At 44.3% G+C, this 24,996-nt stretch overlaps 15 protein-coding genes across 15 annotated transcripts; 2 read left to right on the top strand and 13 right to left on the bottom strand.

The window, feature by feature from the left end:
• Positions 1 to 47: 47 nt before the first annotated feature.
• On the bottom strand, positions 48 to 1,739 carry TbgDal_II1410 (hypothetical protein, conserved; the record flags this gene model as incomplete). The annotated part of the gene is made up of 1 exon (XM_011773415.1): positions 48 to 1,739. One exon carries the CDS (start codon positions 1,737 to 1,739, stop codon positions 48 to 50), a length of 1,692 nt encoding a protein of 563 aa, XP_011771717.1.
• A 1,508-nt stretch (positions 1,740 to 3,247) lies between these two features.
• Positions 3,248 to 3,595, top strand: TbgDal_II1400 (hypothetical protein, unlikely; the record flags this gene model as incomplete). Its single annotated transcript, XM_011773414.1, has 1 exon — positions 3,248 to 3,595. One exon carries the CDS (start codon positions 3,248 to 3,250, stop codon positions 3,593 to 3,595), a length of 348 nt encoding a protein of 115 aa, XP_011771716.1.
• Positions 3,596 to 3,995: 400 nt separating this feature from the next.
• TbgDal_II1390 (mitochondrial carrier protein, putative) lies at positions 3,996 to 4,934 on the bottom strand (the record flags this gene model as incomplete). The annotated part of the gene is made up of 1 exon (XM_011773413.1): positions 3,996 to 4,934. One exon carries the CDS (start codon positions 4,932 to 4,934, stop codon positions 3,996 to 3,998), a length of 939 nt encoding a protein of 312 aa, XP_011771715.1.
• A 535-nt stretch (positions 4,935 to 5,469) lies between these two features.
• Positions 5,470 to 8,337, bottom strand: TbgDal_II1380 (hypothetical protein, conserved; the record flags this gene model as incomplete). The annotated part of the gene is made up of 1 exon (XM_011773412.1): positions 5,470 to 8,337. The coding sequence occupies one exon, from the start codon at positions 8,335 to 8,337 to the stop codon at positions 5,470 to 5,472; it is 2,868 nt and encodes a 955-aa protein (XP_011771714.1).
• A 395-nt stretch (positions 8,338 to 8,732) lies between these two features.
• TbgDal_II1370 (hypothetical protein, conserved) lies at positions 8,733 to 9,632 on the bottom strand (the record flags this gene model as incomplete). The annotated part of the gene is made up of 1 exon (XM_011773411.1): positions 8,733 to 9,632. One exon carries the CDS (start codon positions 9,630 to 9,632, stop codon positions 8,733 to 8,735), a length of 900 nt encoding a protein of 299 aa, XP_011771713.1.
• A 1,297-nt stretch (positions 9,633 to 10,929) lies between these two features.
• On the bottom strand, positions 10,930 to 12,276 carry TbgDal_II1350 (hypothetical protein, conserved; the record flags this gene model as incomplete). The annotated part of the gene is made up of 1 exon (XM_011773410.1): positions 10,930 to 12,276. One exon carries the CDS (start codon positions 12,274 to 12,276, stop codon positions 10,930 to 10,932), a length of 1,347 nt encoding a protein of 448 aa, XP_011771712.1.
• A 739-nt stretch (positions 12,277 to 13,015) lies between these two features.
• Positions 13,016 to 14,239, bottom strand: TbgDal_II1340 (hypothetical protein, conserved; the record flags this gene model as incomplete). Its single annotated transcript, XM_011773409.1, has 1 exon — positions 13,016 to 14,239. One exon carries the CDS (start codon positions 14,237 to 14,239, stop codon positions 13,016 to 13,018), a length of 1,224 nt encoding a protein of 407 aa, XP_011771711.1.
• A 362-nt stretch (positions 14,240 to 14,601) lies between these two features.
• TbgDal_II1330 (ARP2/3 complex subunit, putative) lies at positions 14,602 to 15,144 on the bottom strand (the record flags this gene model as incomplete). The annotated part of the gene is made up of 1 exon (XM_011773408.1): positions 14,602 to 15,144. The coding sequence occupies one exon, from the start codon at positions 15,142 to 15,144 to the stop codon at positions 14,602 to 14,604; it is 543 nt and encodes a 180-aa protein (XP_011771710.1).
• A 669-nt stretch (positions 15,145 to 15,813) lies between these two features.
• On the bottom strand, positions 15,814 to 16,119 carry TbgDal_II1320 (hypothetical protein, unlikely; the record flags this gene model as incomplete). Its single annotated transcript, XM_011773407.1, has 1 exon — positions 15,814 to 16,119. The coding sequence occupies one exon, from the start codon at positions 16,117 to 16,119 to the stop codon at positions 15,814 to 15,816; it is 306 nt and encodes a 101-aa protein (XP_011771709.1).
• A 310-nt stretch (positions 16,120 to 16,429) lies between these two features.
• TbgDal_II1310 (hypothetical protein, conserved) lies at positions 16,430 to 17,731 on the bottom strand (the record flags this gene model as incomplete). The annotated part of the gene is made up of 1 exon (XM_011773406.1): positions 16,430 to 17,731. The coding sequence occupies one exon, from the start codon at positions 17,729 to 17,731 to the stop codon at positions 16,430 to 16,432; it is 1,302 nt and encodes a 433-aa protein (XP_011771708.1).
• A 1,622-nt stretch (positions 17,732 to 19,353) lies between these two features.
• On the bottom strand, positions 19,354 to 20,460 carry TbgDal_II1300 (hypothetical protein, conserved; the record flags this gene model as incomplete). The annotated part of the gene is made up of 1 exon (XM_011773405.1): positions 19,354 to 20,460. The coding sequence occupies one exon, from the start codon at positions 20,458 to 20,460 to the stop codon at positions 19,354 to 19,356; it is 1,107 nt and encodes a 368-aa protein (XP_011771707.1).
• A 449-nt stretch (positions 20,461 to 20,909) lies between these two features.
• On the bottom strand, positions 20,910 to 21,386 carry TbgDal_II1290 (hypothetical protein; the record flags this gene model as incomplete). The annotated part of the gene is made up of 1 exon (XM_011773404.1): positions 20,910 to 21,386. The coding sequence occupies one exon, from the start codon at positions 21,384 to 21,386 to the stop codon at positions 20,910 to 20,912; it is 477 nt and encodes a 158-aa protein (XP_011771706.1).
• Positions 21,387 to 21,649: 263 nt separating this feature from the next.
• On the bottom strand, positions 21,650 to 22,576 carry TbgDal_II1280 (hypothetical protein, conserved; the record flags this gene model as incomplete). Its single annotated transcript, XM_011773403.1, has 1 exon — positions 21,650 to 22,576. One exon carries the CDS (start codon positions 22,574 to 22,576, stop codon positions 21,650 to 21,652), a length of 927 nt encoding a protein of 308 aa, XP_011771705.1.
• Positions 22,577 to 23,501: 925 nt separating this feature from the next.
• TbgDal_II1270 (hypothetical protein, unlikely) lies at positions 23,502 to 23,897 on the bottom strand (the record flags this gene model as incomplete). Its single annotated transcript, XM_011773402.1, has 1 exon — positions 23,502 to 23,897. One exon carries the CDS (start codon positions 23,895 to 23,897, stop codon positions 23,502 to 23,504), a length of 396 nt encoding a protein of 131 aa, XP_011771704.1.
• A 66-nt stretch (positions 23,898 to 23,963) lies between these two features.
• On the top strand, positions 23,964 to 24,608 carry TbgDal_II1260 (hypothetical protein; the record flags this gene model as incomplete). Its single annotated transcript, XM_011773401.1, has 1 exon — positions 23,964 to 24,608. One exon carries the CDS (start codon positions 23,964 to 23,966, stop codon positions 24,606 to 24,608), a length of 645 nt encoding a protein of 214 aa, XP_011771703.1.
• Positions 24,609 to 24,996: the final 388 nt, after the last annotated feature.

Raw genomic sequence — 24,996 nt, 5'->3', positions numbered from 1 at the left:
GTCCTAGTTAAATACGAACCCGTGAGTGGACACCCTCCCAACACACTTTAGTAAAAGTCCAAAACTAGCATCATGTCCATCAACGCCGTTGCACTGCTCTCCAGGGCCGCAACTGCGTGTTTGCTTTCATAAGAACCACCGGTTGGATGAACATCACCGTTTATGGTAGCGGTAGCAGATGCCACGATGTTCATTGGAGTTGGCATTGCTGTGCCGGGACCCACACCATTATTTCGTTCCATCGCGAGCCGTGTTATCGTTAGTCGTAATGCCATTGCCACTTGCAGCCGTACAGTGGGCAGGAGGTCACTCTCCATGTTACATCCCCAAAGGAAAATAGAGTTCTTTGGAAGCCGGTCAGTCAATGTACTTGTCTTAGGTACCTCCTGCTGACGCACATACCCGTCACGCATCATCGCATGAAGCACCTCTCGCGTGCGGGGGAGTGTCGCTATGGCCTCCTCAGCTAACATACGATCCTCCATGTGGTGGTGCTGAAGAAGCAACTTGATCAACCGCACACCAAGCACACCGTGGCGCGCGAACACCATCCGCTCACAACAGTCCCGTTGCATGGCCTCCACAGCCGCATCATACCGAAAGCGGTATGGTCCTTCCAGTGCATCTACACCTGCACCGCCACCACAGCTCATTATGTTATCGCCCTCTGCGCGGCACATACGGTTTAATACCTCCGTCACAGTGGGCTCGGGGTGTGGTACCTCACGCAAAAGTGCACGAAGCGGCATTGATGCGCTACTTGGGGGACGAGCCGCTGGAAAGCCGGACACGCGTTCACTAAACCGACGGCAGCGCGCAGAAGCGGTAAAGGCTTCAACAATGGCTGAGGCCACACTGCCACCACCGTTTGACCCGCTGCCATCGGCGAACCGCTCGGCAAGAAGGTGGCGATGGATGGCGTCACGGAGCATCTCAAAGAGAATGTTAGGAACGTGTAACCGGCAAAGTTCCTGCAGACAAGCGTCCGCTGCAACCGTTTCCCCAGGCCCCTCTATACGCGTCCCCGAACCGGCATTAGATGGGGATGCCGTTGCAGCTTGTCCCGGCAATTTATCTGGAAGAAATTCAATAAGACCCAGTTTTTCCATCTCCCGCGCACAATGACGAAGTGCCTCGCCAAGCGCTGGCCGACGCTCGGTTGCTAGTCGCAGAGCTGCCTCCCATGGTACAACGGCAAGCTGATAAAACACCATTAAAATTGTCACACCCGTCTCTCCGAAGTTCCGTTGAAAAAACTGCACAACAACAGGGAAGAGGGTGCGCAGAAATAATCCGTATCCCAGTGCCACGCTATAAGTACTGGAAGACGGGTCATGTTGCACAACGCGGTGCAACAGCAACCGTGTCATGATCTCTTTGATAGCTGCATCGGTTACAATATCACTTGGTGCGGTCACGGGAAGCGGGATCGGGCTGCTTACCTGCTTCACCGCCTCATTCACGCTGCCGCCGCTAACACTTGCGCCGCCACCTTTGCTACTCCTCAAGGGGTTTCCGAAGGGTTCCTGCCTGACAGCTTCAGCGAGAGCTTTCAGCGTGAGAGGACCACAACGGTTGAGTGTTCGCACGAGGAATCCTGCAAGAGGGCTGAGTTGTTCGCTAACACTAGTTTCCAGCAGCTCATTCTGCACTCCGATCATACGTGGGTGCTCATCATGGATAATTTGTTGTTGCTGCTGTGGATTGAGTGCCCCCAGGGCCTCAGCACGCCGTGGCATGTGCAGAACCCTCCGCCTACTCTAAGCGAACCCTAATGTGTCAAAAGCAAGTGAGAAATAAGAAAATAGAAGTGAACTAAAAGACATAACGATGAAGCGCGTAAAGACACGCTGCAAAGCTTGCTACTGAAAGCATTAACGGGAGGCTGGAGGTGCAGAGTAGACGAATAGGTTTCCTAACAACAGACACACAGACACACAAAGACATATATATATACACGCCCACACATACATTTTTGAGCAGAACCTTATCATCTCCTCCAAACAAAAACGCCATTCCCCTCTTCTCCGGAGTATTGCCCCTTTCATTGCTATAACTTTTATTTCCCGCAAGTTTCCATCAACCCTCAGAGAACCACAAGGGGACACGCATGCCAAACTGTGGCAGTCGGTAAAACTGTCAAACCTGACACGTTCCCCCTTCGCGCTCGTGTATTTTTCTTTTACGCTCCGACTCGCTCCCCTATGCAAAACGAGGAAAAACAAATCACTTTACGCGGCAGTCGAAACAGACGATACAAAGATAAATTTCAAAAAAAAAAAATACACGTGAAGCTGCGACGTGACGAGAAATAAAGTCACTCCCATTCGAGGCAGTTAGAGATACCGAATTGACTCAACTTTCCCCCCCCCGCCACAACCGCCACCGCCAGTCGTCCCTTCTTTCATTTTCTCTTCGCACATGTCTCGTTTCATTCCCGCAGCTTCTCTTTTTATTCTCCGTCTTTTTTGTTGTCCTTTTTTTTTTTTAACTTCACAAAAGTAAGAGAAACCGTAGCCTTAACAAAAGGGAAACGAATGGAAAACACTCGCCCAACAGAAACACAAATACAACAGAAAAAAAAACATATATACAATAAAATAAACATCAACTTTCATCATGCTTACCCTTCGCCTCACATCATCAGCAACTACAGTCATAAAGAAACATTTGTGTTCTGACGATTATATTACCTCTCATCATCCAACACTTTTTGTTTGTTCATTTGTTTGTTTTTCGTCTCCTCAAAGTGAACATGGAGAGTGTAAACAAAAATAAAAACAAAAAAGGCGGAGGCGCTACGGTTCAACATGTACGTGTGTCAGTTAAAGAAACGAGGGATCTCTCTTTTTTTTTTAAAAAAAAGGAGATATAAATAAGAGAGCGACATGAGAAGGAAAGAGACATGGTTCAACGGCCGCGGGGAAAAGAAGTGAAAAAAACGAAGGAAACTTAAAACAAATATATATATTTATAAAGGAAGGGATGGCACAGGTGGACGAGAAGATTAGTGGAGAAAATAAAGTTCAATGTGGAGTGTTACGACGGTTGATTACACGAAGGGGGGAAAGAAAAAGAAACAAAACAAATCAAAACGAAGGGAACTCATTCGCAGCGACCTCCTGTACTCACCACTCCGCGAGTAAACAAATAATAAATATAAAATGGAGTAATAACGGGAAAATAAAATTCGAAAGGATGGGGGATAAAAAGCAATAAACTCGCATTCCTCCATACAAACAAGCGTATGGCCGTAAGCGACGTGAAGTTGGTCATGTCTCGGCAAATGCGGAAACTTCGGCTGTATTTTATTTACATATTTATATTTTTCCCCCGGCCTCCCCTTCCCATGGACAACAACATTGACACGCATTCCACACCAATACGATTAACGTGTTTTAAAAAAACAAATATATTTCTGGCCGACTACGGAACAGCACCGCCAACCACCAATTCAACACAACATTCACCTGCACAAAAATATCAACCCTCATTCCACGCAATCCAAATTAACGTACCCCCTCCCTCCCCTTTTTTTAAATTTTTTGATTTTTTTTGTTGTTGTTGTTGTTCTTTTGTTTTGTTTTGTTTTTGACGCTCTATTCCCTCTCTTAGGTAACATTCTCCTCATTATTCTCCTTCTCTCTTCCCTTCCCTCCCTGCTTATTGTTGTTCGGTGCCCCTTAATTAATCCTCAATGTAAGATTCGTATCTGTGAAAATGTGCATATGCATATACATATGCACCATTATAAATTATCATTCGTAAATATATATATATATATATATATATATATAGCTGTGTCTGCATACCTACATGCCAATTTTCTCATATTTATAAACCGGTTTATTTTATTTTATTTTTAATTCGATAAGGTAACAGAACAAAGGAATTAGATGTGGAGATGAAAAAAAGAAAGAAAGAAGAAAAAGAACGGTGAAGAACTCTTCATTGAGTCGTATCACATGACTTGATCCTCTTATAACTTTCCAATTTTAATGCCGAACCACCCCTCTTTTTTCCCCCTCCAGTAGTTGAAGCAAAAACTCCGTCATGCTGTATGCAAATACAAGCTTTGGTGCTGAGGCAATTATCTTTGGTGTTATCCCCTTTGCCAGAGCGGTGAGTCCCTCCTCGCGCAGCAACTTCCGGAACACTACCAGTCCCGTAAGCGTTGAGCCCGGATCTTTATTCTGCACACGTGTCTTAATAACATCCATGGGATTTGTTACTGCAATTGCTAAACAAGCACCCACGCCAGATGCACACATGTTTTGGAAGAAGCTCGCCTTACTAAAGTCTTCCAGTCGAAATATGGACTCCTTCGTGAAGGCGGCGCCACCGAAAAGACAAAAGGTGCCGGGCACATTGCGCATTGCAGTCACTAATGTGCCAGCGTACATTCCTCGTACACCTTCACGTCGCACCAACTCCACAACGCCACGCCCCAGCGCCGATTCATTTGTTTGGCTCAACACCTTCAGTCGATCCAGTGGCAATAATAACACTTCACCACCACCAACAATACTTCCTGCAACAGCCTCCATTGCGAGACGACTGTGACGTCCAAAAACATTATCGAAACCCCGGTCATAATGGCATTTAAGATGATCACGCACGATGGGTTGCCCAGCGAGTTTGTACACACGTTGCAACACCTTATAACCCACAGCATATGTGGAACCGGGATATAAATATAATAATTTCTCCCATGCACTGGCATGTGCCTTAGCACGGAAGATAATTTCGTTAACCGTACAAAAACTAGCGCTAATAGGTCTGCAAAGAATAGGGCCGTGGTGACTCATCAGGCGTTTCGCCACCGTGTCAAAAGGATGAAAGAGGCCAATCTCCATCACACCAGCAATACCAGCTGCAGTTGCTCGGGAGCTGGTTTTTCTCGACCCTACCACCGCTGCGTGTTCGGATGACATCACACTCTCCTTTCACGTGCTGAACGATCCCTTCCTTTTCTTTTAACGAGAAGAAAAAGAGATTTAAAAAGAAAAAAAAAGAAGTGTAACAGAAATGAAGCATCATGCGTTTACGAGCTTGACACCACCGAGCGCAGTGGAAGTGAAAAAAACGCCCAGCCCGCCATATAGAGACAAACAAAACAATATGTATTATTATCACCACAATAACTTGTGTTTATATACTAAAAGCGTATCTTACCCGACAAAAAGAAAAATTTTAACAACGCATTCCTTAATATAACCCCATCGCTTCTCTCAGTCCTCAGGAAGAAGCAAAGGAAGGTTTTCGCCGCGCTGCACGAACCATAGCTTTCAGAACTGCGCCCTTCATGAACCTCAACACAAGACATGCGCTCCCCATCTGTAGCCGCGTATGTCACACACTCATACGTATGCGCTTCCACTCTTTAAAAAAAGAAAAAGAAAAAGAAAAGGGGAACAAAAAAAACAAAACAAATTCGTTTGCGCCCGACAAATGCCTCCCAACGCATCATCACGCGCCTCCACCATCGGTATTGTCCTCCGCTTTTCCGGGAAGGCCGGAGATGCTTCGCCGTTTCTTCGACCGCGCCTTCGCCTGAAGTCCATCGACAGTTTTCATTATATGTTGTTGTGCCTGTAGCGATCCCATAAGCTCCCGGTATTTGCGCTCGCGCTGCGCCTCCACTTCAGCCGCCGCACGCTCCCGTTGTCTTCGTTCCACATTTGCTTCCGCTTGCAGGTGCCGCACGACACGTTTTCTGTCTTCCCGAAGCTCCCGTTTCATCTGACGCACTTCACTCTTCAAAACAGAAGTCGACATGTTGGCGTCGCCGCCAATATCCTCACGTTCGTGCAGCAGCGGATCAAACTGACGAATGGGACGTGGACGAAAGTTCCGCATAGCGAGAGGCGTGCGACGGTTCCGTGCATCAGAAGTGAACTGCGTTAGTTTCTCTAGAAGTGCTTCGTGGTCAGCTTGCACAAGTGGTGACGGCTTCCAACATGCCATAACCTTGCTGTCAGAAGATGATTTGCCCTTACCACGCTTTGCGGTCGATGTAATTGCAGCAGCCGTGAGGCGCTCGTGCAGAGCTCTGAAAGGAGCAGCCAAACAGTACTCGAATGCGGGCACATTACGCAGAGCATCCGCTTGAACCGACAGTAGCCTGTAGGCGTACCGCACAATGCGCTCTGCGCTTATATCTGTCTCAAGGACGGCAAGTGTACCTTCCAATAGCGGTTCATCCACATCTTCTTCATTATTTGCGGCTTTGGCCTCAGCGGTGCCGTCACCTTCCTTAACACTGTCATCACCGTCGTGTGCAGTGGGAGCTGATAAACTCTCCTTCTCATTCGTCAGTAACAACGCCACCTCCGTATCCCCTCGTCCAACTAAAGGGAATGGCACGCATATTCCCTGCAGGCGCGCTGGTTCCAATACACTCCGCGGCACTTGGAGTGCAATAAGATTAAGTGGTGCTATGATCGCCTCCGCGCAGAATTTGCCGCCCTGCAGCATGCAACTACAAAGAAGGCCGGCAAGCACCGCATAATCGCGCGCCTGAGCAACCGTCTTCAGCTTCATCTGCAATAGCGTGGAGCACAGAAATATAAAAAATGGCGTAGTGACGGCGTGGCGATAGTCTGTCATGGGAAATATCCGGGAAGTCGTGTGGAGTAGAAGTAGCGTAGCGCGATCAAGACTTCCATGCCGAAGAAATGAGCGCTGAGCCTCGATAAGAAGCGCACGAAATGTTTGCGCGGTGTGTAATACGTGACTCTGTGCATAACGATACAAGCGAATGAGCAATGCATGGTACGCCTCACCTCGTGCAGCACGTGCCGAGCGCGTCCCATTGCCACTACGGCTAAGAGTTTCTACTTCACTCAACAATATCTCCAACGCTCCCAAACCACCCGCGCCAGCACCTGTCACTCCCAACTCTTGATGGACGTCATCTCCTTCATATGCTTCCTTCCCGTCGTAATTTCCGGTACCGTCATCATCGCTGCGCTGGGAGGCCCCATCACTGTCATACGCAGTTGAAATGTCAAGGTTGTCCTCCAACTCTCCCTCAGGAACACTGCCATCATCATCTCCCATTTCAGGAAAATCACCTCCACGACTTAACAACTCGGCTCGCGTAAGCTGCTCCCTATTGTGCGAAATAGTTGGCATTGCCCCACGGTCTGCCTCAAGTAATTCCTGTTCCAACAATTTCTGCTTTTGCTCTTCTTCTGTCAAGGTACGGTCACCGGCAATAGCCCGGCGCGTCTCGAGTCGCATCGACTGCATCATGCGGTCGAACTCGTCTGCTTCCGCATTTGCCTCTTCGTCTACCACATTAGACCTACTTGGACGAGCTGAACCCATTGCTATATCAGATTCCTTTGCCCCCGGCACAACTTCCCGCTCTGCCACACCGCTGCGCACCTTGCGTAAGAGCTCCATGTCTGCGCTGTCCAGAAATGAAGTGGTTTCCTGCTTCGTGCCTTCGGCGGTTACTGAAGTGGCAGCAGTTGCGGTGGTAGTTGAAACCTTAGCCGCCTTCTCGCCTGGAGCTGACAGCGGGGCAACCGTGTAGCTCCCGTCACTTCGCAGGGAGAGCACTTTCGCCACATGGTTTGTGCGAAAAGACTGCAGAAGGGCCCGAACCTCAGGCGTTCCTGCAGCGTTGAAAGCCTCACGATCCTCCTTCACTTTGTCCCGGCGCTCCAAGAGGTGCAAAACGTTGTTAAACTCCTGATCAATCGCTTTGGTTTGGACGGATCGCTGTTCTCGCTCGCGCTGCAGATGGGCACGATGCTCCTTACTATTAGCCATAACCTCCTGAAACTTCTCCACACGCGTTTTCTTCCGCCCGGCATCACCGCTGGCGTCGTCGTCGACCTCCGCCTGACGAGGACGGCGAACCGCCCCAAGAAGACCACCAACCTCCGGCATATTATTATCCCCAACAGCAGATGAATGAGTTCCCTCAGCATCCTCAAGACGGAACCTCGCCGCACGACGAGAAGTTCGAGTGCCGACATGTCCCATGGCGTTGGCATTTGTTGTGCGCCTCACTGGAGCAAGCCCAAAAGTTGCTGTGGTAGTTGTGGTTGTGTTTGTTGTTGCCGCCATGGCAGTTGAGGCACGTGCTGGGGGTCTATCGAATCGGCTAAACGTAGACGTCTGGTCTCTGTTTGGGGCAGTAACGGCCGACGATATCGGTAGGGGTTCTTTCTGAATTTCATTCCTCACCTGAGCCTCCTCCTGCCGCAGTTGAAACCGGCTTTGCTTCGCATTAAACCGGGCAGACGATGCTTTCGCAGCACTCTGTGCCTTCTGGCGCTCGTGTCGCTGAACCAGTCTTGCGTTTGCACTGGAAGCACGCATGACCAAACACAAAAAGGAAAAAAAAAGCGCGCACCTAATGTACTGAAAGGAAAGGCATGAAGAGAAAGTGTCATTGTGATGGATTCAGTCGTTCCAACCTGTTGGGATGGTATGAACACAGTGAGTGGTGGTTAAAGCACGTGGAGAAGTCACCTTGAACACTGCACGCTTTACAATGGAGAGCGAAACCTCCACAACATCCTAGCCTCTCAGGGCGAAACGACAAACTGTGATTTTCGAAAAAAAAAAGAAAAAAAAAGAACACTGAGGGAACGGGAACCTCAAGGAAACAAACAAACACACACACACACAAAATAAAAGACAACGAGCAGGGCAAAACACCTAGCGACTCCCACACCCTCAGAAAACGTAGACATACGATGATAAGCCATCACTCATAGCTGCACGGCAACATCCTTCTGGCTGTACGCCCCAACAACACCCTCAGCACAACGCCGAAGCAGCGATACAACCGGCCCACACTGCAACACATCTGCGATAACCGGAAGCTCCAAAGCCGCACCCTCGGATAAAATCTTCCCCGAATTGGACATTCCACTCCCGGAAGCGGCTTGTATGGCAGAAACATGTTTTTCGTAGCACTGCACGACCGCAAGCACCTCATCCTCGCACTGAAGCTCCTGCGCAGGGACTAAATAAGCATGACGAGTATCCTCAACACCGTTTAGCATCTTGTGTAATGTCTCCTCATCCTTTAAAAGTTTCTCACGGTCAAGTCGCACGGCTGCCTCCAAATGCACATCATCCCCAAGTGGCCGCATATCAACAGGTGGGATGGCACGTATTTTCTTTACAGCAGGAGCCAACGATGTCGCTGGTCCGATTTCAGGTGTTTGAGTGGCCGCTGCCGTCCCTGATGCCGCTGTGGGTGATGCGGTGACGGCTCGCTCCTGCTCCTCATTTCTGAATGGTGATGGGCTCCAAAACATGGGTGAAGGTTTCGGACCACTGAGGAACCATGAAATGGGATCGTACCATTTGAACGGCCGCCGAGCCTCCTTACTGTCCTCATACCGATTAATTACAAGAAGATCCCGTGGAGGAGTCATGAGACCACGTGGACCAAAAATCTGATTTTCCTTCGCTGCGCCAAGTTGAACCAGCAGAAGTCCAAGTTTTACCTGCCTTTCAACCTCTTCAGGAGTGACGAAAACTTCTTTAGCGGCACCACTGCTCGCGCCACCATCATTTCCTGTGGTTTGCGTACGTATTTCTAACTTATCGGCCGGTGGTTTGGACAAGTCAGGAGGAGTTGGGGCTGTTGCGACCGTCATGATGAATAATGAAAAACAACAGTCCTCCACCACTTGAAAAAATACTATGAGATGAGCCAATAATGGTTTTTAAAAAAAAAAACATGAAGATAAGGGGGAAATATATCGCTATGCATCATATGATTTAACTAAGCGGCATCGAGCTGCCCAACCACACAAAAGCTGAGAAACATTTACAACGTTAAAGGGATAAGCGCAACTTCTAACATTACACGCCTTGATGTTCCAATATATGACTGTATGTGTGTATATATGTATGTATGTATGTATGTATGTGTGTGTGTATGGAAACTCCCATAGCACCCGTTTGGTCACCAACCAACCAAAGATATACACGCTCACTACGTGAGATGGTGGGAGGAGGAATCGCGCGAAGAGGAAATGAAGTAAAAAGTTCGTGTAAAAACAAAATAAAAAAATAATAAGACGATACAAATAAGGGTAAAAAAAAAAATAGGCAGCGGGAGTCGTACGAATGATAAACGATGAATACCTCACATACAAATACATTGTACATATCCACCTCCATGTTACCACACACACACACAAACAAACAAAAAAAAACACGCTCAGCTTAGATATAAACGGATATACATCCAAAAGGAAAAGAGGTGGAGACTCCTCTCAACCTTCGGAAAATAATAATAATAATAACAGAAACGGTAACAGGGAATATATATGTATATATATAAATAAATGGTTGCGCAGTGCACTTCTGCCTTCAACACACGGAAGGAAAAGGAATTTAAAAGAAAAAAAAGATTTGGTGCAACAACCATTTCATGGAATTCACTACCCTTTCCTTCTTTCCCACAATTTATATTTCCTCGGACTCACACAACACGTTCTTCCTCATCTTCCCACTTATCCTCTCCTGTAAAGGGTCACAAATACATATGCGAACAGCTAAATAAATTTTTTAAATTGCTTCCACTATTCTTTTTGGTTTTCCCCCAATCCCATTTCCATTTCCATTTTCCCTCACCTTCTCTCTGCGCTCCCTTCTCATCCTGCATGTTTAATTTACGCGGCAAATTAGCACCCAAACACACCCGTCCACGGGGGGGGGGGGGAAGGAAAAGAAAAAGAAAAAGAAAAAGAAAAGTGGACAAAAAGCACGGAAAATATGCATTAACTGTTGTCTCCAATCTCTTCCTCTCTGGGAGCGAAATGCAACGTTATAAAACTCATATCATTTATGAAACCCCGCTGCTGAAGCTCACTAACGATGTTTTTTTTTTTTGTGCCTTTATTGTTTTTTTTTATCATTTTTTTTATTTTATTTTTTTATTTGTTATCATGCACGTTCATCATTCCTTCTACGTATCCGCTCAAACTGCCAAACCCCAGACGTCACCAACAGGAGCCCAACAACATGTGCCGCACCAATTGGCCGCAAATACACGGCGTAGCTAAACAACACGGTTGTAACCTTACGCACGCTTGTAACCATTGTGGACGTGCTACTGCCGTAGCTGGATGTAATTGAAACAATAAAATACGCCCCACAGTAGTTGCAGATGGAAGCAAGCAGTACTAAGGGGAAAAAATAAGGTTGCCCCTGCATGAAGTGCAAACAGTCTGCCAGGCGGCCACTAAGAAGAAGACTAATGAATCCATTACAAGATGAAATTGAAAAGATATAAAACATCACCTCCTCATTGGAGGCACCATGGGCCATGAAGCAGTATTTCTCCTCTGCAACACAAACCCCAGCGTCACAAAGCAGCGCCACAATAATTGCCACGACGCCGCATATCTCCCTCACCCGATGCTCGTGATTTTCCATCTTGTCCCCAACCGCCTCCACTGCAGCGGTGGTGGAAGCGTTAGTAGCATGCATGAAGAGTACAACACCAAAAACAATCACAAAGCATGGAAACGACTCCTTTAATATGCTCCACAAACCCTCACGACTGTGCTGAGTGGAATTTGCCACACACGCAGCGGTTGAGTTGACGGTCATATCCAAACCATCGTGAGGTGCATTGATAGAAGTGGAAAAGACATCGTTAGAGGTAGGAGAGCTTTGATCACTTGATTGTGCTACAGATGCAGCCGGGTCTAAAGGCGTATCGCAACACTCTTCAGCTGACACCAATACACAAGTACTCTCACATTCCTTTTCATTCACAACATCAGCGACGCATATAACATCACCGTTGCGTGAGACGCCTTCACTTGTCGTAGCATCCCCCCACCGCAACGGAAGCTCAATAACAATAAGTCGCACAGGCCATACAACCAAAAGCTTGGCAGACTTCAACACCACTTGTGTGCTGTACGAAAGAAGGCGGGATCCCTCGTTGGTGAGATAAGCACTGCTGATGTATAAAAAAGATATTATTACATAAGTTCGAAGTGGAACCTTACGGGAGTTGAGTAACCGCCTCCATAAACCCACTCGTGCAGAGCCCCGCTCCTCCATGGGAAGCGTACGGCATAATCGCACGTACGAAACAACGGCCATGATGAAAACCTGCAGAAAGGAAAGTAATCCGGTGTGGTGAAAACCGGGAAGATAAAACACAGTCTCCTCCACATACGAGGACAAAAGATGAAAGAATAAAACCCCAAGACTAAGAATTAGCAGCGACTCCCTTGGACCTCGCTTACTCATGTGTTCCGATATATGTGCAGTCATTACTAATATCAACCTAACCACTCAACCCAAACTTAATGAAAATAAAGAAACTGACTGTTTCTCTTTTCTTTTTTCTCCGTTTCTCTCCTCACACTATATATATAAATATATATATATGAATTTTTTTTGTATATGTATATATATAAATATATATGTATTTGCTATCGCCTACCTATGTGCCACACGCATACACGTTACCCGTGCAGCCACACAACCCCTTTTTATGTGCCACAAAAACGATTTCACCTTCCCTCTGTTTCACTCCCTCAATTATTATTATTAATATTTCTATTGTTTCTTTTTTTTTTCGCTTTCTGTGCGCGCTTTTTTACTCTTTTTTTTTTGTGTGTGTGGTTTCTTCACACCGCTGCGTTGACTTTAAGCTCTTAGCTCACACGCCAACACAAACACAAACACACAGTAACGGTGTGTAAGGCGGGTTCAGAACTAAAAGGAGGGGAAAGAAAAAACAAACACCTCACGGGCGAAAAATGAACCGCTCACGCTAAGGTGAATATGCAGTCCATGTTCAAAAAAAAAAAAAAGAAAGAAAGAAAGAAAGCATAAAGAAGGAGAAAGGTGTACCCAACAATGCAAGAGAAAATATAAATAATAATAATAACAATAACGATCAAAGGAATGAATGAACTACAGCTTTTACAAAAAGGTCGGGAAACGTGTTTGGACCTTTCCAACGATAGTGACACGATCGCACAATATATTCAGTACATGCGCTACCTCAAACATCATTAATATTCCATAATGAAACTGTTCTGTTGTAAAAATCACAGGCAGCGATAGTTCTCCCAATAACATCCCCAGTAACCGCGTCACTACAAATATTACCAGGAAGGACAGCGCAATCATAAAATAAGGCGTTATTTGGCAATTCCTCATCACTTGCAGCGGAACCAGCACTACTGTGTAAATGACCCAACAACGTGAAATTTCCCTCAGCATTCGATGTAATGTCATAACGAACTAATGCCACTCCGTTTTGCATAACGGGAATGGCGAGTGCATTACACTCCTGCACCCAACGGTAGTAATTCATCGCTTTTTTAGCTTCGGGCGTAAGTTTCTCTTCCAGCAACTGTCTCGAGCACCGCCACACGCCACCGCCAAGATGAACAGAAGAAAGTGGCCGCTTCGCCGACCGCAAATCCACAAGGTATAAATGCTCATCATATGAACCAACGAGGGAATATGTGGTAGCGGATGTGCCACATGTGCTAATTGGCGATATACTGACAACACCCGCATCAAATTGCATTTTAGCCACCGTGGACTTACCACCCATCCGTACATCATGCCAACGGAGCAAACCATCATCACCACCACTGACACCAGTCTCAGCGCCTGTTGTGGCTGAACACCAGGCGTCATATTCATGTCCATCCAATCTCCTTATAATTCTCTTCATTCCAGCATCATATAATGCTACATCACCTTTATGTGCTGTGCAGAACCATTTATTCTGGTCCCCCGTTTCACTATTAAATGGGCTGCAGCTCGTTAACATCGTGTCAAAAACTGGAAAAACACACTCATGAACGGCGGCATCCCGTAACTCCAGAACCCATAACGCGCCATCTGTGCAGCTTGCCATCAAGCAGTTGTTATTGTTGGAATAAGTGAGGTCAAAAATACCTGGAAGTGATGATGCTGATGGGAGTTTAAAGGCGCCGTCGGTACGCTCCCGCAACACAAAGTTGGTGTCGTTTTGGTTTGCCCCACGCCTTTCACACATAAGACCGGTGAGTGAACCCACGTGAATATTGCTTTCCCCATTTTGATGTTGATGTTGATGTTGATGCGATGATGATGAATCTGAACCTTCTGAAAGTTCATAACAGCCCACCACCACATCAAATTGTCCCCAACCGCCAGATATACCGCCAGAAAGAAGGCAATTGCATGTTGCTGTTGATTTGTATTCGGCTATTCTTCGCGTGGAGACCATGAAACCGCTCCACGAAACAAAATACGTAACATAAAAAGAAAAAGATCACGCCGAAGATCAACCCTCAACCACTCAACCACACACACACACACACCAAAAAGGGGAAAAAAAAAGAGACAGATATGAAGCAGACGAAAATTTAAATGGGGAATGGGCCAAAAGGGGGGGAAAAGATTTCACAAAAAGCAATGGGCCAACTGTTGGGAAGAAGGGGAGAAAAAGTAAAAGAAGAGAAAGAAAGAAAAGGAAGAAATGGGTATGATGACCAGCCTTGTGGTTTCATTAGAAATGGTAGAGCAAAAACAACATCATCCGCCCCCGCGTGCGATTCATGTGGGCTACACGAACCCCGATATAACGCTTCAGTTAGTCGATAAGACTTGAAAGAACTGTCTTGCTGCCCGTCGTGCGCGTTCATTAGCATTAATCTTCAGTAATGTAATATCTTTGTCCATTTCCATCAAAAATGTAATCACAAATTCAATAATTTTGCTGCGAGGTATCACCTCCACCTCCTCGTGAGTAATGAGGAAACTAATATCATAACCCGCGATGGGCTTTTTGCGCAGTATTCGGAACTGTTGGCCCCGTTGAGCTAAGAAGCTAACGTATTTCCTCGCAATGAGTTCCGCCAGAGGATCCATCTTAGGGAAAGCGAATGAAATGCGTACACTATTTATACTTGCTTCAATAAGACATCTCTCCTGTTCAGAACGACTGATGTGGAGGCGGTTGAGAAGCAACTCCGGTGATTTGCCCTCATTATCTCCCTCTGCGCAACCACTCACTTCCACTTCAGGTTTATTGTGCCGCTCTACGGTTCGTGATGGGTAGTTTCCAATACATAACGCGGCATGAAGCGTGTTTTTAATGCAAGTGTAATACAAGAGTTCTTCTTCACTCATCCAATATAAAAATACTGCCTCTCGATTTCTCAAATATATGTATACATGTATATATATACGTATATACGTACACGCATGGGCATTAGTGAAGATGAACCCACCGCCAAGCGATATTACATATAATTTATGTTAATGTGAAAAAAGAAAGGAAGAGAAAGTGGGGAAAAAAAGAAAAAGAAATAAAGGTAGGACCAACAAAAACAGAAAGAAGGGATGGAAAAAACGAACAGAAAAAGAAACCTAAGAAAAAAAAAAAGTGATGGAACTGACCACCGAGTTGTTAAAGAGTGAAACAAACCCAAACACACACACAAACACACACATGCGGAAACAGGGAGAAATCGACAACAACAACAACAAGAGGAAAGTAAAGAGGGGTTTCTCCCGTGTCAATAATGACTGACGATTAAAGAGAAGGTGAAACAAAGAAGAAGAAAAAAAAAAGGAAGTCAGGTGAAGCGAAGGAAACAAAAGGAAGAGGACGAATTATCATTAATATTATCAAAAACAGTTTAGTTTTGTTTTGTTCCGTTCTGTTTTGTTTTGTTTTATTTTGTCTTCATCCCCCCTTCCCATTACCAAACCAAGCACCAAGTCACACAACCGCATGTTCTTGTTCCCTCCTTCCTTCCTTCCTTCATCCAAACAATAACAATAACAACCTTTGATTTAAAAAAAAAAAAAGGTCACCACCACCACCACCACCAAAAAGGTTAGCTCACAAGAGCAGTCAACAAACATGCGCCTGAAACAAACGTGAAAAAAAAAAAGAAACAAGAACAAAAATAGGGCAGATACTAGAAAATAAAACCAATGAAACAAACAAAAACAAAAGCCGAAAGAAGGATAGATACCTAAACAGTGCATAAACACATATAAAATTCCTTCCTGCGTATACGTGGTGTGCATGCCGCAAAAAGTGGTGGTGGATGGGGAGAGGAAGGAGGAGAATTTAAGAAAAAAAAAAAGAAACATAATATAATATAAACAGGAACAAAAAGCAGAAATACCTACATTTCCCTACTCTAATGCGCAAAGCAATCGCACACCGCCAGCTACCACATATAACAAATACACAAAACAGTTGGTGGGAAAGGGGGGAGGGGGGAAAAAAAAAAAAAAAGTAAAAGTAAAACTGAAGAAAGAAGGAAAACCGACATCTTTGTGCACCACTTAATCATATGTACATACTATACCAACAGATATGTGTAAACATACATGTACACGTATACGCATGCACGCTCATATACAACGGAGGTTAACTGGCAGTAATTTAAAACCACGTCTACCGCGCCTTTCGCCGCCTGAAGTCTTCGAGAAGTCGCTGTTGATATGCCGCGGCCGCATCCGATGAGAACTCCTGCGGAATCTCACCGAGCCGCAGCTTCGTGGATGATGCCTTCCCACAAAACGTGCTCGTGTCCCCACTCGATACATTCCGGCGCGGGACATTATCATAACCATTATGGTTATGGTGAAGGCCATCTCTGCTTCCTGATGAGGAGCAGCCATTCTTCTCACGCTCCTTCTGCTCTCTGTAGAGCCTTAATTGTTCTAATCGGTAATTATCACCAGTGGGTTGATTGACACTCGCCTCCACCTCATGTTTCAATTCACTCCACAGCTTGCGTGCATTTAACTTCAGTTGCTCACCACCAGCCCTCCGTCCCATAGAACCCTCCCTTACATTAGAGGCACCACAACCACCATTACCTTTCGTGGTATCGTACAGCGGCGGTGGTGGCGGGGCCGCGGCGGGTGAACCCCCACCCGGTTGTTTGCTCAATCTTATGTCTTCCTGAACTTTGGAACAGCATCGTTGCCTTGCTTCCCGTAACGAATAAAGAAGGTTGTTATTTCCTGGATCAAACTGAAGGGCCATGGCGTAGGCCTCAACTGCTTGGCTATACTTCTTCATCTTAAACAAAACATCACCTTGGCGTGAATAACCCTTGAACCACACCGGCCGAAGTTCCACCGCGCGGTCCGCGTCCCGCAGGGCGCACTCAAAAGCCTCCTCCGTCCCTATTTGTTTTGCAGCCTGAAGGTAACAGGCGGAACGGTTGCTAAACAGCGCGGCAAGTAAAATGAGTTTAGGGTCGTCCCGTCTTGAATTCGAGGAGTGGCCAGCACCAGCGCCGTAACCCACGTGAGGCTGGTTATGTACATTTCTTGATTTATACTCCTTCAGTCCAAAAGTGTCTGACTCCAGAAGGGCATCAATGCCGTTAGAATAACTTAATAGTGCGTCACGGTACCGGCCTTCTTCAAAAGCTTTGTTTCCCTCATCCTTTAGTTGCTCAGGTGGCGCCCGTTTGGCAACGGCCTCTTTCGGCCCATCATTCTGCGCGAATACCTTCTTTAGGAACGAGTCCTTCTTACATTGACTCCCGTTAGCGGGCAAAATAACTGCTTTCGTTGTTTTGCACATGTCTGCATCGAGATAATTATCTAACAAGGAGGGGCCACTACTGCCGCTCCTCTCAAGAGATTTTGAGCCGACGTGGGCAGGGGGATCCAATATATCCTCTGTAGTAATCCCCATACTGCGCATAAAGGCCAAATGTTCCTCGCTCATCGCCGCCATGTTCTTCGCACGCGGGACCGATCTCCTCCAGATATATAAAATTACAAACAACAGCAGCAACAAATGTTTTAATGATGATGATGATGATGATGATAATAATAATAATAAAACAATTTGTCGATGCCTGCCTCTACCTCTGCAAGTGTGTTGGAAAAGGCGCAAGCAACTAAAGTAAGGAAAGGATAGGTAGGTAGGGGCAGCGCTCTTGTCCCACCGAAACTACTAATTGTTGTGTATCGTGTGTTGTGTTGAAACGTTATTTTATTTTATTTTTTGGAGAGGGAAAGTAGAACAACGAAAATAAATAGGAAAAAGGAAAAAACGGAAGAAGAAGAAAAGGAGCGTTGTGATGAAATCAGTAGAACAGGAGACACATTTGTGGCATCAACGGAGACATATGCAAGGGAAAAAGAATAAACATTTCACAAAGGCGGTGATTGAGGAGAAAGGAAATGTATGATCGCACCCATCACGTAAGGCGCTTCCCTCTCACACACCCGCCGGCAGAACAAATAACAGTTTATTTTGCCTTTTTTCAAAAAAGAAAAAAAGGTACAACTTAGTTATAGAAGAAATACACATACATATCCACCCTGTAACATCGAAGGAAAAAAAGAAAAAGAAACTTCAACACATTTCCGTCTGGAAAATCCATGGAATATATATATATACTTTACAATGCACCACAAACCAAAAAGATACATCAACCACTCACTAACAACTCATGTAAAAATGCATCACACCAAATTGTTTCATCTTTCCTTTTTTTTTTGTTTTTCAAAGCCGCTGGTGGCGGTCTCGTCAAGAGAAGCCACTGAGCGGAAATTTTCGCCCCCTCCCTCCCTCCCTCTCCACTCAAGAAACTAACAAAAAGAAAAAAGTACTAATTTGTAAGGAATTTGTGTTACCTTCCGCTTCGCTCAAAACAAACACACAAACACACATATGAGCAGTGAATGACTAACACGGAGTGTAGAAGGACAAACCCACATCCCATCGACTCTGCTGAGTCCCTGAGTAATAAAATAAAATAAAGAGAAAAGAAAGGGGGGGAGGAAAGGGGGGGAAAAAAAAAAAGGAGAAACTTATCAGCACCTTTATCTTCACTCCCTACGCGTTTCTTTTTTTAATTGCCCACAATAACCTCATGTTTGTTTTCGTTTTCGCCACTTGAAGTTGTCCTGCAATCCACAGAAAGAGAAAGAGAGAGAGAGAGAGAGAGAGAGAGAGAGAGCAAGTGAAATGAAAAGCCAACATTGCGGACGTGAACAGGCGAATCACGAGCACCAACATCACAAACCAGTTGAACAAATTTCCCACACACACACACACACTTTTTAACAACGGACTGATGCTGGCGGACATGCCGCGTATAGCCGCAGTTTACATCATACAACACGCTGAAAAAAAAAAGGGGGGGCGGGAAACAAAAAAAAAAAAAAACTTCTTTCTCCGCCACAGCGCACACACACGGCTACCCCGCTGCAGAAACAAACAAAAACAAAAAAGATGGTTGAGGATAATTCAACTCCCCCTTCTCACTGCTACAAAATACAAGCACGTCAGCGGGTGAAGTAACACAATCCCCATCAGCTTCAGTCTCTAGTCCGCTTTCACCATCTCTAATTCTTTTTTGACCGCTTCCGTTTCGTATCCACATCAGCAAATAGCCGCTCATCTAGCGCCTCCTGTAATCTAACATGTTCCCCACGCAAACCACACCATAGCACGTCATAACCTGTAACTAATGGTACAGGAGTCATAAAGGCGCCAGCGGCTGCAGGAGGAAGTTTTATTCCACATTTCCCCTCTTCAGACCCTTTCATTGTTTCTTCAACTTCTACACAGCTGTCAGTCACCGTCAAGCGCTCCTCCATAACACTGCCGCTGGAGGGAACGTCTAAAATCGTAGAAAGGTATTGACTGAACGCCTTCCGCCAGTACGCAACGGTGATATCCCCCGCATATATTCCTGCGTTTTGGGCCAATATCAGTGGCGTATCTGCACTTGTCTGCAGATGAGATGGCGGCGGCGTTGGAGCTCGTGTTGCGGAATTACCGCCCTGCAGCGGTAGCGCAGCTATCAGTTGTGCGTGTTGAAGAGTAGTCTGCCGTTGCTCCATCGTTGTTGCGTCCGCAGTGCCCAGACGTTTAAACACCTCAATAGGCACGCGCCTTGAATCCGGAGGTCCATCCGCAATACTAACCGTTGCGCCACGTTTTGAGTTCTGCTGACCACCACGCTCCGAGTGCTGCCAAGCTGGTGGGTCAGAGCGGCAACCGAGAAGAACATAGCTTTCATGCAGTGAAGAAAGGGCTGTAGGGTTAAGCAACCCGGCAAAGCCGTTACTTGCACTAGCTGCTGAAGATGGCGTTGGGGATCCGGAGGTGGGACCACCGAGAAATGTATCAGCACGAGTTTCGAGTGGCCGAGTGGGTACCCCCATGAATGGAAAAGTCCCCGTGAAGGGCGCGCCCCGCCCCGTCACAACTGGCGAATCCCCGCCACCATCATGATGTTGAGTGGCAGAAGCCGCAGCGGAATTCGCCACCTTCGGTGGCCTGAACTGCTCCAGAACAAAAGAAAGCGGAAGAAGCTCAAAGCATGGGTACGACGCACCCGGTGGCATCAGCCGCTCTCGCATATTGCACAGCAGAGAACCCAAAGAACACTCCGCATTGAAGGTAATCGCCTCATTGTTGCCGTAATAAACAGTAAAATGAACCATTGATGCACAAAACGGTCCAAAACTACAGTCAAACTCTATAAATTCTGCCTGAACAGCTGCTTACGCTCCTCTTCAGTACACACGCAAACGCCCGACCAGTTTTGCACCTATTTCCTTTTCAGGTTGATATCTCCTAAAATCTAATTACCTCCCGAAATCAGCACCTGTTAGATTTTATGCAAAGAAGGGTTTTGTCCGTTATTTTGCCCCCACACACACACACAAAAAGAAAAAGAAAAAGCCAGCACGAAAGGCCTAAAGTGTCCGCCCACACCTCTTGCTGCCAAATGCAAACATTAACAAGACGGAAAGGAAATAAAGAGAGAAGTAAAGAAAGAGGAAAAAAAAAGAAGGGGACAAGCCGGAGGAAGTGAGGGTTGAAAATAAGGCACAAACGCACGTAGACAAATTGTAAATAAACCCGAGGTGGGGGAAGCAATCAATCAAATCTAACAGTTATTCTGAAAAAAGAAAAAAAAAGCAGGTTGAAGAAAAATAAGAGGAAAGGGAAAAGAAACAAAACAAAAAACACGAGCGCCGCAATGAAGTAAATGAAGATTCAAATTGGGAAATGGAGCTCCCTCCCTCCCTCCATACACACACACACAAACACATAAACACAAACACAAAAACACGTCTTCCCTCATTGAAGAACCAACACACACCACTGAGTAAAACACACATACGCCTCCCCCCCCAAAAAAAAAAAAACACCCATTTGCGCATGTACATGTACATATACACACTTCCATTCCAATGGAAAGGAAAGGAAATGAAATGAAATGAAGAAAGAGGCATAGGGTGCTGCTTTCCATTGCCACACACACACACACACACAGAAACACAACATTAAACGAACAAACAAACATACAAAGGGGGGAGGTGTCGAAATTAAAAAAAGGGATGTGTGCCTGTAACCGAGCCATTCAAAAAAAAAAAAAAGATTCTTTTCAGCTCAGCAGGAACAATTTTAACGCCAATAATTTGTGTATTTTTTTTTTTCTTTATTGCATGATTGAGCCAACGGTATGCCTACCAATGAGCGTTCGTTAGCCACCCCAACACAACAGTTTCCATCAGACTTGCAGAACTGTCGCAAAAACGACAACACAATTCCCAAAAAGAAAAAAGAAAAAAGAAAAAAAGAAATATAAAGCGCCCATGACGCTTATGCAATTGTGTTATTTGGTTATATAATTTCATACACAATGATCTCCATCACAATACCTAGCGAACTAACGAGCGCATTTAACGAAAAAAGTGACTTAAGAAACGGGATCACCAGCACAGTGAAAAATATGTTGCCAACCAACACAGCAGCAAACACAACGCCGAACGATGTTGTCAACAGCGCACAGAAGCAACCAATAACATCACCGTGCGCCAGTGGGGTGTATTTCTTTAATAACTTGTAAGTCAAAACGGTGTAACCCACTATCGCAAGGACAATAATAATTGTAAGATTTTCCAACAAGATTCCCCTCCAACCATTGCGTAAGAGGAAGTAAAACCACTGCCCCGTACAGAAGGGAACCACAACATACAACCTGGCTCCTAAATCAAGTGTTGGGTAATAACGGTCCTCATCCAGATCCTTCAGTTTGCACAAAGCCCCTCCAATAATGCCATTCAACATGGAAACCCCCAACCATAAAAGTCGTGAACCCTCCGCAGTTGATGATAAGGCCGAAACAGCGGCCATCAAACCATTGACATCGCCATCGCCATTAACATCACGACTGCCGTCTGCAGCGCTAAAATTATTATTTTGAGTACTCAAATGTAACACAGAAGGGGCTGCATTATGATGAATAACAACACTACCACCTGCTTTAGGTGTTACCCAAGTGCTTCTGCTCAATACACCAATAGCCCATGATACAATTAATAAATAATCCCCACAGGATTTATACACCGCCAGGTAATACGTCAAGGCAATGGCGAGTACATGAAAAATTAATACATGAAGCACCTCCTGATTGGTGCTTGCAACCCACCATGACGCGGCACAATGCGGAACCCACAAAAGCGCAGCACAAACCCGCAACATGAAGTACAAACGCCGTGCATTTGTTGGTCCAGAGCATGTACCGCTACAACCGCTCGAGGTAAACATCAGTGTTAAAATACCAACTTTACGCGGGACCTCCAACTGATACACCACACACACACACACACAACCTAAAAAAATGAAAAAAAAACAGTGAAAACAACAAAAAGGCAAAAGCAAAATAGGAGAAAATAGAGGAAACCCTAAAGCTGCTGTTTTAATAATATTAATTAATATGTAATTAATATTATATATATATATATGTGTGTGTGTGTGTGTGAGAGAGAGAGAGAGGGGGGTTATACGATATGTGTTCTTCACTTTATTTATACAAATCAAGCGAACCTCACAACGGAGTCGAAGTTTTTTCCTTAAACTTCGTGACACGCTCACGTCCCTCAAGTGGCGATATGAATTCAAATGATGTAATGATGGCAGGACGCACTTCACTGCCGTCTCTTTCTTTTTCTTTTCTTTTCCCCCCTCCTCAGCCTTTTAGCTTTAGTTTTTGTTTTTGTCCTTTTTTTTTTTTTGCTTTTATTTTATTTTTAGTTTTTGGTTTTCGTTTTCGTTCTCTTTCCTGACTTGTAAAGCACAGGGAAAAGAAAATAGCCGAATAATCGAAGAATATATTTGTATGTATGTGTATATGTTTGTGGGCAACCTTGTGATTAAATGAAATAGAAGTAACAAATATAGGAGATATATTTTCATATAAAAATAAAATAAAATAAATGATTAAGGGGGTTTTTAAAAAAAAAAAAAGAGAAGAAGAAGAGAAGAGAAGAGAAGAGATAAATAAATAAAAATATGCAAGCAAATAAACAAAAACAAAATATGAGCAACAACAAAAAGGAATTAGGAGCAGGTGCAGACACACAAGAAAAAAAAAAGCATTGGCATGTTCATATTTGAAGGCAAAACGGAAAGAAGTGAAGGAGAATCCATTTGGTGGTGGTGGTGGGGGGGGGTTTGTACAGCAACCACAGATTTAAGTCAAAACCCCAATAATAATAATAATGATGATGATGTTGATGATAATAATGATGATGATAATAACCATAACCATGATCAATATTTCCTTCACACTCCTTCTTTTCTTGTTTTGGTTGTTGTTGTTTCTTTTCTTCAAGACATCAAACATCGAGTGAAAAAAAAAAAAGATAAAAGGAGGGAAAAAAAGTGGGAAAGGGAGAGGAAAAATACAAAAAGAAAAAAGAGGAAAAGGAAAAAAGATGATAGAAGGGGAAATAAAAAGAGCTAAGAGTAAAAACAAATAATACAATATATATATATATATATATATATATATATTTATATAAATATGAAGTGTGAGAGACGAGAATTTCTTCCTATTCTCCCATTTTCTTTCTGCATTGCATTTCATCTCTTAAACACACAGTGATGTATTGCATAAAGTATGAACAAATATTAATTATACAAAAACATACGCATGTGTGTGTACATCTTTCATCTTCCTCCTTTCATCTTCTTTCATCTTCTTTCATTCCTTCATTTTCTCTCTTTTTTTTCTTTTCTCTCTTTCTCTCTTTTCTCTCTATCTCTTGCATTATCTTTTTCTTACTTCCTTTGCTCCTTATATACATATGTTCCGTTTTGTTTCGCTTTCTTTTCTTCACTTTTTTTTTACTTCATTTTTTTTTTGATTTGCATAATGAGAGGAAGCGGTTGTAATAAATGGTTTTTTACCTTTACCTTTGATGCACCATTTAATGTCCATGAAACAAAACAAAGCAAAATAAAAAACAAAAACAAAAACAATAACGACAGCAAAAACAACAACAACAACAGAAAAACAGCGGCAGAAATATGGAAGGAGAATATAATTGCAGAAAGAAGAGAAAACGTATTTAAAAAATTTTTTAAAAAAAAAAAGAAAAGAGAAAAAAGGGGAGAGAGAGAGATCTTTCGTTTTAATCATTCTCTTTCAGTTTTATTTCCTCGCTTCCTTTGCTTTTCTTCTTTTTTTCTCTCTTTTTTTTTTCCTTGTCATGAGGCCTTTTCCATTCAATTTATTTCTGTTTTTTCCTTTTGTTTCTTCTTTTATTTTTTTTTTCTTAATTTATTTTTCCTCTAAGGAACTCCTGCATTGCACACAACAGAGAGAAGGAGAGGAAGGAAAAAAAAAAGAAGAAGGAGGTTGAGATTGAGATTGAACAATAAATAAATCAAATACAACAAAAATCTACGAAAATGAGGCGAAAGAAAAAAAAATGGAAAAAAAACAAAAAGAAGAGTAAAACCTCAGTCAACCACAAACAAACAAAAAAAAATGTTTCGCAATCACTTTCTTATTTTTCTTTCCTCTCCCATTTGAACTTTTCGTCCTCCTTTTTTTTTTTTAGTTTATTTTACTCTTCCCCTTGTCATCACTTTTAATATTATCCCTTTTTGCTCATTCGCACTTTTATTTCCCTTCCATACCTCTTAGGAAAGGAGAAAAAAAAAAGCGAAATGCATGCATG

This window comes from Trypanosoma brucei, chromosome 2, assembly GCF_000210295.1.
Source record: "Trypanosoma brucei gambiense DAL972 chromosome 2, complete sequence".
Taxonomy (NCBI): Eukaryota; Euglenozoa; class Kinetoplastea; order Trypanosomatida; family Trypanosomatidae; genus Trypanosoma; species Trypanosoma brucei.
The sequence above is the reverse complement of the archived record's forward strand: the minus strand, read 5'-3'. Positions and strand labels throughout refer to the sequence as shown.